Source organism: Musca domestica, unplaced genomic scaffold (assembly GCF_030504385.1).
Source record: "Musca domestica strain aabys unplaced genomic scaffold, Musca_domestica.polishedcontigs.V.1.1 15, whole genome shotgun sequence".
NCBI classification, from domain to species: Eukaryota; Metazoa; Arthropoda; class Insecta; order Diptera; family Muscidae; genus Musca; species Musca domestica.
In genome coordinates this window covers 2723167-2737686 of record NW_026712207.1, presented here as the reverse complement: position 1 = coordinate 2737686, position 14520 = coordinate 2723167, and the positions used below count along the sequence as shown (strand labels likewise).

The following is a 14520-nucleotide window of genomic DNA, read 5'->3' as shown; positions in this document are numbered from 1 at the left end:
CTACGCATTATTCTAATAATAGGTTTTTGGTCAGGGATATCAGATCAGGGATGGAAAACCGAAGCTAACAAAAACTATTTACGATGAACAAAAGACCACACCCAGAAAAGGTTTTCGGGGTTTGGAAGTGTTAAAGAGGACTTAAAGAAGAAGTTATAATAAGGCATTCAAAGCCCCTTCTGAAGGTCCTTTTTTTTGGGGAAGGCACTCTGATGGATTTCTATGTATAGACTAACATATAAAAGGCAGAACAGGGATGGAAAACTGAACATAACAAAAAGTATTTAGGTCTACCAAAAGACAACACCCATAGAAGGTTTTCCAAAAAAAATTAAAGAAGCCTCTAAGGGACTTCTTCCTTTTGATCACCAACTAAAGCGTCTTTAGAGGTCGTTTCAAGCAAATATCGGTTTGAGATCATCTTCTATCTTTCTACGTCTCTTAGAAGGGAAGGTTCCATGTGTAGAAGACTTTCGGAAGGTCTTCTAGGTATATGGATCCTTTACAAGGCAATATATAAATTAATGGAAAATATTTAGATGATCCTCTTTGCAAAGAAGTCCTTTAGAAGGTTTTCTATGCATCGAAGTCATGTAGAAGTCTTTTGTAAGGCTTTTAATTTGTAGATGTTATTTTGAAGGTGTTTTATGAGTAGAACCCCTGTAGCTTTGAAAACCATGGAAGACTTTTAAAAGGTCTTCCATCTATAAAATAGAAAATCATCCATAAATTAGAGACCTTTAGACGGCCTTGTATCTGCAGAAGACCTTTAGCAGCACTTCTATTTAAGATACGTCATTGGATTAATTTGCACTTATAGAGAGAGGCCTTTAAGAGGTATTTTACCTTTAAATCTTTACACAGCATTTTATATCTATAAACCTTTAGAAGTTCTTTGGATATGGCAGACATTTGGACGATATTTTCTTTCTATGAAAGACCTTTAGAAGGTCTTCTGTCGGTAGAAGATATTCTGAGAGTTTTTTGACGATCAAGGGCCTATAAAGGGTTCACTGTCCCTAGAAGATATTTAGAGGGCATTCTATTAGATTACCTTTGGAAGGCCTTCTGTCTGTAAAAGACCTTTAATTGACCTTTCATTGAACTAGCAGACATTTTTAGCAGTCCTCCATGTAAGGCAGATTTCAAAAGTAGTTCGATCTATAAATCTTTTAGAGAAAGTCGATCGATTGGAGATCTCTAGAAGGTCTTGTATGTGAAGAAAATATTTAGGAAGTTCTCCTGTCTTTAAAATACTTTTGGAAAGTTCTCTATCTAATGCATTTGGAACCTTTTTCATCTATTGAAGTCCTTTGAAAGGTCATTGAATTAGCAGTCATTTGAGCCGTCCTTCATGTAAGACAGATCTTTAGAAGGGTTTCGATCTTAAAATCTTTTAGAGAAAGACCTTAAAATAATTGGCTATCAATGGGAGATCTTTAGAAGGTCTTGTATTTAAAGAAGATTTTTAGGAAGTTTATGTCTTAAAGTTCCACTGTCCGTAAAATACCTGTGAAAAGGTCATCTATCCAAGGAATGCCTTCTATAGACTTTTAGAAGCCATTCTATCAACACAGGACTTATGGAACGTCTTCTATCTTTTGAAGACATTAAAAATGTCTTCGGCCTATAGGAGACATTTGAGCAATCCTCCATCTAAGACACACCTTCAGAAGGGCTCCGATCTATAAATCTTTTAGAGGAAGACCTTGAGATCGGTATCGATAGAAGATCTTTAGAAGCTCTTATAGCTAAAGAAGAAGTTTATATCTAAAAAAAAGATCTTTAAGAGTTCTCCTTCCGGGAAAATACCTTTGGACTAAAAAAGACATTCCATCTAAGACAGTTTTTTTTTGAAAGGCTACGATTTATAAATCTATTAGAGGAAGACTTAAAAAGGTCAGCTATCGATAGAAGATCTTTAAAATGTTTTATATATAAAAAATACTTTTAGGAGGTGTATGTTTGAAGATCTGATAGTCTTCTATAGGAGAAGATAACCTCATCATAGAGGACATGTAAAAAACGATCTGTCTGTTGAAGATCTTTAACAATTTTTTCTATTTTTTTGGATGGTATTCCATCTATAGCAGGCTTTTAGTCTTTACATAGTATAACTTCTAAATACCTATTGATATCAGATCTTCTGAAGGTCTGAAGAAGAAGGGTTATTTATGCCCAAAGAAGGATTTAAACAGGTCTTCCATCTGTAAAAGAACATTGGAATGTCTTCGATGTAAAGAAGACCATTAGAACAAGATTATATAGAAGATTTAGAAGGTTTATGTCTAATAAAGAAGTTCTTCAATAGTTCTCCTTTCTGTAAAATACCTGTGAAAGGTCATCTATCCATAGAAGGTCTTGTATATGAGATCTTAATAAGGTTCTGATCATAGAGGACATTAAAAAATATGTGTCTGTTGAAGACCCAATCATATCTACGATTTTTTGGACGATATTCTATTTATAACAGGCTTTTAGTCCTTGTAGAGAAGACCTCCGAAATTCTCTTGATATCATGCTTTCTTAAGGTCTTCTATATAGAAAAGATCTTTAAGAGATTTATGTCTAAAGAAGAATTTTAAAAGGCCTACTATCTTCAAAATAACTTTGGAAAATTTTACTCATAATAAAGACCTTCTATAAAAGATTTTTGGGAGGTCTTCTGTCAACAGAAGACCTGCAGATGACCTTCTGTCTATAAAAGACCTGTAGAAAGATTTCAGGTTTTAGAAAATCTTTGGTAGGTCTTCAATCTAAGGAAGAAGGAAAGTCGATTTATTTGTAGGACACCTCACAAAAAATCGTTCCTTAATAGAAGACCTTTAAAGAAACTTCTGTTACTAGAGACCTGCAGATGGTCTTCTGTATATAAAAGACCTGTACAAAACCTTCAGAAGTTCTTCAATCATAGGAAGACATTTAACAGGTGATTTATGTTTAGGACACCTTAAACAATTCATCCATATATAGAAGACATTTAGAGGGTCTATAGAAGAATTTTAGAATGTCTTTAAATCTACAGGAGACCTCTTTATCTCTAGAAGAAGAAGTCTATCCTAGGAAAATAACGTTTAGAAATTCGTTAGCCTATATTGGACTGTGATATTTCCTCTTCCTAAGAGATACTTTTATAAGGTCTTCAAAAGGCCATTCATCGCTGTCTATAGCAGACGTTTAAAGACACTTCTGTATATAATAGCATTTTGGAATGCATTTAGATCTACAGAAGGCCTTGCAAATGTCTTTTAGCTATAGGTAAGAAGTCTATCTTAGGTTGAAGATGTTTAGAAGGTATTCAGCCTATATAAAAACTATGGTAGTTCCTGCGATAGTTTTTTTTAACATAGCGCATTCCAGACATTTTAAAAACGCACAAAAAACGTTTTTCCATCCCTGCGACGAGGTAGCAGACTTATAAACTGTTTCTCTTAAGAAGAACTCTCCACTTACCCATTAACAATATCACCCAAATCCTTGATGTACGTTTCCTCGGTTGTCAATAGCTCGACTAGTGCGGGAAATCTATGCTTTTGTATTGTTGAAGACAAATCATTTTCATCATTTGCTTCACCGGCCGCATATGGTGCTGTTGATGTTGTTGTTGCGGTTGTGCTATTGTTCTATGTGTGGGTGGTTTTATAGAGGGGGGGGTTTTTGCTTAAGTTTATATAAATTTCAAAAAATTATATTTTAAAAATTATAATTTACTTCGTCATTATTTTCAACAACGCCGGCAGCATTGCCTAACGCCGCCGTTGTTGCCGTTGCTGCAGATGATGATGCCGCCGATGCTGATGATGAGTTGTAGGTGTTGGTGGTAGAGGATAACGTTGTGCCTGCTGTCATCATCATCATTGACGACGCTGCTGCATTGGCTGTGCATGAGTTATTGGTGGTATTGTTGTCACCACAATTCGGATACATGGAATCGATATTGTCCATAACACCAGCCATGCCACCACCACCTGTTGTTGTACAATCACTGTTTGTTGTGTTGCTGCTGCTGTTGTTGGCTGTTCCTCCACCACTTCGATTATTACTACTGCTCTCACTGAGAATTTTTGATTTTTCCTCGTGTCTTTCCTGAAGGTGAGGGGAGGGGGAGAGAAAAAAGAGAAGAAGCATTCATAAGAAAAATGTAAAGTGGAAATAATGAAATTACGCTTCACTTACTGTCTTTTCTTTAACAATTTGTTCAATCTCCGATAGACCATCCATTTTGCCGGAACTGGCCTGTAAAGATAATGGGAAAACAAAGAATGATTAGAAATCGAAGGGGGATTTACAAAAAAAAAAAGAAATATTGATGAGGAGAGAAAGAGAAAAACAACAGATTGTGCGAATTTCGTTAAAAACGATTACAATTGCGAAATTGACCGGTTGGTTTCAAATTTAAGTAACGAAAAATTCCAAGCCGATGTCTATCATCCTCACACTATATCGAGGGTTAGTATATATTTTTGGATTTGTGACATTTAAAGAGATTCGGATGCCTATTTCGCATTGGGTCATTCAAAATGTTGACCCCTTTGTATGGGAATTACAAGAAGAAGTGGGCCGATGTATCCCGTCTTCACACTTGATTTTGTGTTGATGGAATTTGGAATTTGTGACATTTTAAGAGAATCGGATGCTTATTTGTTTTTTTTTTTATGGGATATATAACTATTTAAAATGTTGACTCATTGTGGTGGAGGTAACAAAAGGAGTGCGCTGATATATACGACCTTCACACGAGCTATTGTGTTAATAAAAATATTGGGATGTTAAGAATTTGAAGGGAATCGGATGTTTTTTTTTTTTTTTTTTGAATTTTGTGAGCGTTTGGATTATTCAAATTCTTGAACCTCTTGTGGGAGAGGTACCAGAAGGAGTGATCCGATATACCCGTTCTTCTTACTATATCTTCTATTGACCGAAATATTGGGATGTGCCGATTTTGAAAAGAGTGAGTTTCTCCTTTCGCGTTTTATGAGAGATATATATTAATTCAAAATGATGACCCTTTGTGGGGGAGGTACAAGAAGGAGTGGACCGATATTACTCATCTCCGAACTCAATCTAAGTTTGATTTAAATATTACCATGTACGAATCGTAATATTTAAATGGGATACTCCCTTCGTGAGACCTACGGGTGGACACCCATATATAGACTCCAAGTGTTCTAAAATAGATTTGGTCTAATATAATCGTTATTTAGATGAGGCATGTTTTGGATGTATCGAATGATATATGCCCTCTGTAGCCACCATAAAAATCTCATTTAAGTTTCAGATGATATTGAATTATTTAATTTAAAAAAACCAATTGGTACTTGAAAAAAAATGTTTAAAGAATTCAAGCAAAAATAATTTTTTAAAGAAATCCACGTTAAAAAAAAATCAAATCAAAACAATCCATGTTTAAGGTTTCGATAGAGAAGATACAGGATTAAGGTTCAGAGAAAAAATAACTTATTTAAATATGCATGTTTTCTATAATATATGTTTAAATATGTTTAAAATCCCAAATTTCTTAAAAAAATTATATAAACAAATCACTAATTGGGCTGTGTTGGTCCTTGGGGGGAAAAACAATCTTTGACATATTTGGGTTTTGGACTTTTTTTTAATTCCAAGTTTTGGGTCTTTAAAAAAAGAGCCTAAAAAATCCTAAGCTTAAAGCCCTTGAAAAAAATTATTCATATAAATTAAAAAAATTAAAAAAAAATCCAATTCTTTTGCACTTTTGGTCATTGAAAAAATGTACTATAAATGTAAGATATTGCACCTGATGGTCCTGAAACGATTCGTAAAAAATATTTAAAAAATTCAGGTGTTAGACTGAGATGGCCCTTAAAAATTACTTAAAAATCCATGTTTCTCAAATGGTCCTTGAAAAATTGGGTTTAAAAATCTAAGTTTTGCTTCAGATGTTGCTTGAAAATGGTTTTGGGTGGGTGGTCCAGAAAAGGAATGATTGAAAAATCCAAGTTTGGCCTTAAAAATATCTTTAAAAAATCTTGGTATTTAGATTGGTTCGGCGTTGAAAAAAATCCTTATGTGAAAAAATCTAAAATATTAAAAAATCTAACTATTCCAAATATTTCAAAAAATAAGTTTTTTTTTTGTCTAATATGGTCCTTGGAAAATTTGCGACTTAAGATTTTTTCTATTTGAAAGGACTCTCCAAAAATCAACATTTTTGCCTAAGTTGATCCTTGAAAAAATTGAGATTTTTGCCTCGAAGAAATCTTTAATATATGTGTGCAAAAAATCCAACATTTTTTATCTAATATAGTCCTTGAAAAATTGGTTAAAAAATTAGGATTTTATCTAAGATTTTCCTTAAAAAAATTAAGTTTTCTGCCTCAGAGGAACCCTCAAAATATGTGGGCAAAAAATCCAAAATTTTGCCTCAGATGTTTTCTTGGTAAAATAGTTTTAAAAATTCACTTTTTTGCCTCAGATATTTCCTTGAAAAATAGCCTTAAAATACATTTTTTTGCTCTCAGAGGATAATTAAAAAGGCTCTCCAAAAATCAACAATTATGCTTAATTGAACCTTAAAAACCTAGGGTTTTTGCCTCGGAGAAACCTTCAAAATATGTATGCAAAAAATCCAAGATTTTGCCTCAGATGTTCCTTGAAAAAAATATAAAATTTTGTTTCAGATCAAAAAAAAAAAAAGATTCAACAATACAGAAATTGACTCTGACGGGCTTTGAAAAAAAATGAAAATGCCTCGGAGGAACATTCAAAACATGTGTGCTAAAAATCCAAAAATTTTGCCCAGATATTTCCTTGGAAAAATAGGTTTAAAAATTCACGTTTTGTTGCTCTCAGAGGATACTAGAAATAGCTCTCCAAAAATCAACATTTTTGCTTTGGTTGGTCCTTGAAAAAAATTAGGCTTTTGCCTCGGTGGAACTTTCAAGGTCCCTGAACCAAAAATTAATAAAAATCTAAAATTTTGCTTCAAATGATTTTTGAAAAAATAGGTTCAACCAAATCTAACATTTCAAATCACAGATCACAATAGGTCCTTGAAAAGTAGGATTTTATTTTCATTCAACTTTTTCCAAAATTCCCCCCCGAGTATAGACCATATTTCTTGTTGATGAGTCCGTCTATCAGCTGATTAATGGCTTCTGATTCACACTCCTCGGAAGTTTTGTGGCGAAAGGCCAGATCAAAACTGATTTTTGTCCCGTATGATTCTTGAAAACTTTTGGTTAACAATTTATTTTTCCTTTAAAAAAGGGCTTAAAAATTCAATTTTTTTGCTCTCAGATGCTGGAAATACCTCGCCAATAAAATTAGGGTTTTTGACTCGGTGGAACTTTCAAGGGCCTTGAGAAAAAATATGTTTTCCTTGAAAAAGGGCTTAAAATTCCCTTTTTTTGCTCTCAGAGAAAGCTTGAATAGCTCAAAAAAATCTGCTTCAGTTGGATCTTGAAAAATAGGGCTTTTCCCTGGGTGGAACCTTCAAGGTCCCTAAACAAAAAAAATTAAAATCGTAAATTTTTGAAAAAATAGATTGAAAAATGAATCTGATGGGCCTTGGGAAAAAAAGGATTTTTCGCCCTTTATCTTTAAAAAATCGACATTTAGTTCTTCAGAAGCTTTTTCCAAAATTCCTCCGAGAATAGACCATATGTTGAGTAACCTTCAAGGTTCCTGAACAAAAAATTAGTTAAAATCGTAAATTTTGCTTTATTTGATCTTTGAAAAAATAGGTCCAACAATCCACGAAATTGACTCTGATGGGCCTTGGAAAAATATGTGATTTTTTTTCTAATTCTGTCGCCCTTTGTCCACATTTAGTTCTTCAGAAACTTTTTCCAAAATTCCCCCCAGAGTATAGGCCATATTTCTTGTTGATGAGTCCGTCTATCAGCTGATTAATGCCTTCTGATTCACTCTCTTCGGAAGTTGTGTGGCGAAAGGCCTGATCACAATTGCGATTTTTTTTGCGAAATTCCCACTTTTTTGTTTTTCTTTCCATACTTGATTTATTCAGAAACTTCAAAAATATTATCATTTTTATGTAGAATTTATGTTCAAATTGGGAGGATCACAATTGCGATATTTTTTTTTGCGAAATTTCCCATTTCTTTATTTCCATATTTGATTTATTCGGAATTTTTCTTTTATTTGATTTATTCAGATTTTTTTCTTTCGATTTAATTTAAAATAATTTCTCTTTTATGTAGAACCTATGTTCGAATTGCACTTGGGATCTTCCAGAAATTCCATTTCACACAACAAAGGCACTTTATCGCACAAATTTCTTTCTGTTCTGAGGAGAGCCGAGCAAGTGAATATTACCAAATACGATCACACAGGTTGGGGTTCTATTCAAAAATTTTCGTCCCAAAAGGTTGGGAATTTTCACTTCACACAAACACTGTTAGGCTGTTGGGTAGGGGTAAATAGTTTTCTTTTGGTTTCCCGGAATATGAAATTGATTTGAAAACTTGTTGTGGGGGTATAAAACGTTTAAACACTTGCTGGACGTTTCAGGAACGAACGAATGTTGATTGACGTTTAATCAAGTTTGTGCTAATGCAATTTCGTTTTGCTATTCAATTAACCAAAAACAACAAGAATATTGAAAACCAATATCTCGATGAAGGGAGCTATCGCTTAGTGGCTGTTGTGATTTCGACTGGGAGAGGGAGTGATGAGTACTTGCCAAACCTACCATGAGAAAGGGAAAAAGGCAACTCATTTCCAATTTTATTTTTTTTTATCTTCGAACGCGAATGTTTGTTGCGAACAAAGTCGTGGAAGACACTTAAGAATTCCAAAGTAAATATCGGAGAAGTCACGACGACGACGTAATGTTTTTTTTGTATTTTTTTTCAGCACCACCGAGATAAGACGAAACGTAATACATATACCGGGTTCTTTTTTTGTTTTGAGATATTAAAAAAAAAATAATTAGCATTAATTTTTTTCCTCCGATATCACTTCAAAAAAAAATTAAATAAAAAAATAACAATTCAAAATATATAGCGCCGCAAAACATACGACTCCGAGTGGCTGACTGACTAACTGACTGACTTCTCACAACATCATAGAGGCTGGCTGGCTATGTTAAGCGACCGTCCGACCGCCTGAAGGAAAGCAAACAATCTACTGACGCTATACTGCGGCATAAAGTGTAGTTGTTGCTACTGCTGTCATCGCTGTCTTCGCTGCTGCTGCTCGCTGGTGGTGGAGGTTCATTATTGGAATAAAGTTTATATTTGCACCTCGAGTCAATGTAGTTTCATTTTTTTTCAGTGGTTCTCTAATTCATTTGTTATTGTTTGAGGAAAAATACATGTGTTTGTTGTTCTTGTTATATTGGTATTGTTGTTATTGTTGGTGTTGCAATTCTGTTCTGTTTTATATTTACCTGTAGAACTGGTATGTCCGACCACCGTCTGTGTTTTTTTTTTTTTTTCGAGGAGAATGCGGGATAGAGTTAATAATAATTGTATTTCGAACGGGGGAATATCATTGCGGAAATAAATTCCTACGATTTTCAAGTGATTTATGCAAAAATTTCTTGGGAAAACTTATTTTTGAATTTTAAGCATTTAAAAATATATTTTTGAAGAAGTATTCGGAAAATCGTAGATTCATAAAACAAGTAAAACAGCAGTAAATTCGGAACTTTGGAAAACTTATTTTTGAATTTCAAGGATCCCAAAAATATATTTTTGAAGAAGTATTCGTAAACCGTAGATTTCTAAAACGAGTAAAAAAGCAGTCAAATCTGTCGGACCGAACTTGGAATACCCTCCACCACATGGAACGAATTTGGAAATTTTCAAAAAATTAAAATTCGTTAAAAATTCTGTTAAAATCTTTAAAATACCAAATATTGCCGTAATATTGAATTCTATACGAAGACGTGGGGCCTGCATAGGCAACTTTGCCATAAGACATTACAATATTCAAATATGAAATTTTAAAAAAAAAAACGGTTAATAATGTAGCTAAAATCATAAAAAATAGGGAATATAGGGAGGTACCGATGTATAGGGACCTGAACTGGACCTGCATAGACAGGCTGTAGTACCTATTAGGAATTTCAAGTATGAAATTCGAAACAATTCCGGGTGAATATTGTGCCTAAAATCATCAAACGATGGAATATGGGGAGTTACCGTTATAAGGGGGCTATACGAAGACCTGGACCTGCATAGACAATTTTTTGTCACAGGGTGTAGTACCAATTAGGAATTTCAACTACGAAACTTGAAACAATTCTCGCGAATATTGTACTTAAAATCATCAAAATACGGAATATAGGAGGTACCGATATGTGGGGGCTATACGAAGACGTGGACCTGCATAGACAATTTTCTGTCACAGGCTGTAGTATCCATTACGAACTTCAAATACCAAATTTCAAACAATTTCGGTGAACATTGTACCTAAAATGGTCAAAATACCGAATATCGGGACGTACCTTTATATGGGGGCTATACGAAGACGTGGACCTGCATAGACAATTTTCTGTCACAGGCTGTAGTACCCATTAGGAACTTCAAATACGAAATTTCAAACAATTTCGGTGAATAATGTCGCTAAAATCATCAAAATACCGAATATCGGAAGGTATCGTTATATGGGGGTTATACGAGAACGTGGACCTGCATAGACAATTTTCTGCCACAGGCTGTAGTACCTATTAGGAACTTCAAAAACGAAATATGAAACAATTCCGGTGAATAAATTCGCTAAAATCATCAAAATACCGAATATCGGGAGGTTCCGTTATATGGGGGCTATACGAAGACGTGGACCTGCACCGACAATTTTCTGTCTTAGGCTGTAGAATCCATTACGAACTTCAAATACCAAATTTGAAACTATTCCGGTGAAAAATGTCGCTAAAATCATTAAAATACCGAATATCGGGAGGTACCGTTATATGGGGGCTATACGAAGACGTGAACCTGCACAGACAATTTTCTGTCTTAAGCTGTAGTATCCATTACGAACTTCAAATACGAAATTTCAAACAATTCCAGTGAATAATGTCGCTAAAATCATCAAAATACCGAATATCGGGAGGTACAGTTATAAGGGGGCTATACCAAAAAGTGGAACTACATGGCCTATTTTCAATACCAAAAGTCCTGCAGATATAACATACATTTGAGCAAAATTTTATCAATCTACTTCAATTCGTTCAGAAGCTAGAGTGATTTCCACAGACGGACGATCATCGCAAAATCGACATAGAATTTTATGCTGATCAAGAATATATATATACTTTGTGGGGTCTAAAATGTGTATTTCGAGGTGTCGGAATGACAAACTTAATATACCCTCCATTCTAAGGTGGAGGGTATAAAAAAAATTGGCAAAAATCATCAAAATAAGGAATATTTTGGAGGTACCGTTATATGGCGGCTATACCAAAACGTGGACCGATATATATCTCATTTTCAATACCTACCATCCTAGACACAATACAAATTGTTGTGCCAAATTTTGAAGCTCTACATCTAATAATGAGGGCTGTATCGTGATTTCAACAGACGGACGGACAGAGAGACAGGCGGACATCCTTAAATGGACTTAGAATTAAAAGCTGATTTTGAATATATATACTTTGTGGGGTCTACGACGAATATTCAATATCAACCATCCTAGACACAATACAAATTGTTGTGCCAAATTTTAAAGTTCTACTTCAAATAATGTGGGCTGTATCGTGATTTTAACAGACAGGCAGACAGGAGGACATCTTTAAATCGACTTAGAATTTTATGCAGATTATGAATTTGTGGGGTCTATGACGAATATTTAGGGATGTTCAAATGGAGGGTATTAAAAAACTGTTGGAAAATTGTCGGAACGAATCCAAAATTTTAAGGTGGACTTTTCGCTGACGAAGTAGCAAGCTCATACAGGTCTTCAATATTTCCTTAGTGCCCAAAGCCTGCCACCACATCCGCCGTCATTAGTGGTGGACGTTATGAGCTCGTCTCCTACGACGAATATTTAGGGATATTACAATGGAGGGTATAAAAAGACCGAATACGAATTGTCGGAACGAATCCAAAATTTTAAGGTGGATTTCTCGCTGACGAAATAGCGAGCTCATGCTGGTCTCAAATATTTCCTTGGTGCCCAATGCCTGCCACCACATCCGTTGTTATTAGTGGTGGACGTTATGAGATCGTCTCCTACGACGAATATTTAGGGATGTTACAATGGAGGGTATAAAAAGACCGAATACGAACTGTCGGAACGAATCCAATATTTTAAGTTGGGTTGAAGCTCATACTGGTCTTCAATATTTCCTTAGTGCCCAATGCCTGCCACCACATCCGCTGTCATTAGTGGTCTCGTCTCCTTCGATTGACTTACTCAGATGTTATTATTGGAGAAATGAAAAAAACACAGAAAACAAATAGAAAGAAGGGGGCTTTACCGAGGGTATCACAACAATGATTTTATTAATGCTTCACCACGACCACAAGAAGCAACCACAACAACAACAAAGTTAACAACATCCTCCACAAAAAGTCACCCACCCACCGCAATATCCTCCTCTTCCTCCTCCTTCGATGTCTGCTTAACAAGAATATTTTTAGCCCCACTGAATGTGGCAGTAGTAGTTCCGATGAAATAAACATTGACATTTAATTAGTGGAAATGTGAAAAACATTTTATTTTCTTAAATTAAAAATGGAAAAAATACCTGTGCGCCATCACCACCACCCCCCGATTGCCATGGTCACAGCAGCAGATTCCAAAAAGAGATGTTTTTCAAATTTTGTATAAATTGTCTAGATTTGAATGATGCTGCTCGGCACACAAATCATGGAGGTAGTTTTTTTGAAAAGTTTCAAACTAAAGCAAAGGATGGCGATGATGATGAAGATCATCATCATCATGTTCTTATTGTTGCTAGTTATGTTAATTATTAGGTTCGAAAGCGTGGCGTTCCATCTGAGCTATGAATTCTTGCCGTTGCTTTCTATTTTGCAAATATTTCTGTTGTTCATTTCAGGTAGTATCAAAAAATATGCGCACACACAAAACAAATAATAAACAATCGAGAGGAGAAGGAGGAGGGGGAGGAGGATGCTGTCTGCTGCTGCTGCTGAACAAGTTCACGCGAACACTCAACTCGCATTTACCTGCTAATTTAGCAGAGCTATTTATTCGCTTGAGAAGGAAAGAATAAAAAAATTTAATAAATTTACTTGGGTGTTTTTTTTTTCATTTTCTAATGGACAGACAGACCTACTTGCCGTGTTGAAGAGGCTACCTGGGCAATTTTAGGCCTCAGGGGTGGGAGAAAGATGTTGGGGGTTTGTTAGGTGGCCTTTAGATGGAAAGTTACAATGAAAACCAAGAAGAATGGAATTTGCCTTCATGGGAGAGAATATATCTCTAAAGCTAGGAATATATATTTGTACACCCTCCACCATAGAATGGAGGGTATATTAAATTTTAGACCCCACAACGTATATATATTCTTGATCAGCATAAAATTCTATTTCTATATCCGTTCGTCTGTGGAAATCCCTCTAGCTTCCGAACGAAATGAAGTAGGTTAATAAAATTTTACTCAAATGTATATTATGTCTGCAGGACTTTTGGTATTGAAAATGGGCCATGTAGGTCCACGTTTTGGTATAGCCCCCATATAACGTTACCTCCCCATATTCGGTATTTTGATGATATTGGAGACATTGTTCACCGGAATTGTTTCAAATTTGGTATTTGAAGTTTGTAATGGATACTACAGCCTACGACAGAAGATTGTCTGTGCAGGTCCACGTCTTCGTATAGCCCCCATATAACGGTAGCTCCCTATATTCGGTATTTTGATGATTTTAGCGATATTTTTCACCGGAATTGTTTCAAATTTGGTATTTGAAATTCGTAACGGGTACTGCAGCCTATGACAGAAAATTGTCTGGGCAGGTCCATGTCTTCGTATAGCCCCCATATAACGATACCTCCCGATATTCGGTATTTTGATGATTTTAGCGACCTTATTCACCGGAATTGTTTTAAATTTGGTATTTGAAATTCGTAATGGATACTACAGCCTGTGATAGAAAATTGTTTGTGCAGGACCACGTCTTCGTATGGCCCCCATATAACGGTACCTCCCGATAATCGGCACTTTCATGATTTCAGCAACATTATACACCGGAATTGTTTCAAATTTGGTATTTGAAGTTCGTAATGGATACTACAGCCTACGACAGAAAATTGTCTGTGAAAGTCCACGTCTTCGTAAAGCCCCCATATAACAGTACCCCCTGATATTCGGTATTTTGATGATTTTAGCGACATTATTCACCGAAATTGTTTCAAATTTGGTATTTGAAGTTCGTAATGGATACTAAAGCCCAGACAGAAGATGGTTGGTACAGGTCCACGTCTTCGTATGGCCCCCATATAACGGTACCTCCCGATATTCGGTATTTTGATGATTTTAGCGACATTGTTCACCGGAATTGTTTCAAATTTGTTATTTGAAGTTTGTAATGGATACTACAGCCT

The 14520-nt window shown here is 35.2% G+C and overlaps 1 protein-coding gene across 5 annotated transcripts in view; it reads right to left on the bottom strand.

The window, feature by feature from the left end:
- Positions 1-14520, bottom strand: part of LOC101892109 (kalirin) — a 144734-nt gene that overhangs the window by 5340 nt on the left and 124874 nt on the right. For all 5 annotated transcript variants that reach the window (XM_059119510.1, XM_059119514.1, XM_059119512.1 and 2 more), the window contains 3 exons: positions 4177-4236; positions 3712-4086; positions 3454-3623 (listed from right to left, as the gene is read on the bottom strand). In XM_059119510.1, the coding sequence (XP_058975493.1) occupies positions 3454-3623; positions 3712-4086; positions 4177-4236 (605 nt within the window). The remainder of the gene's footprint in view (positions 1-3453; positions 3624-3711; positions 4087-4176; positions 4237-14520) is intronic.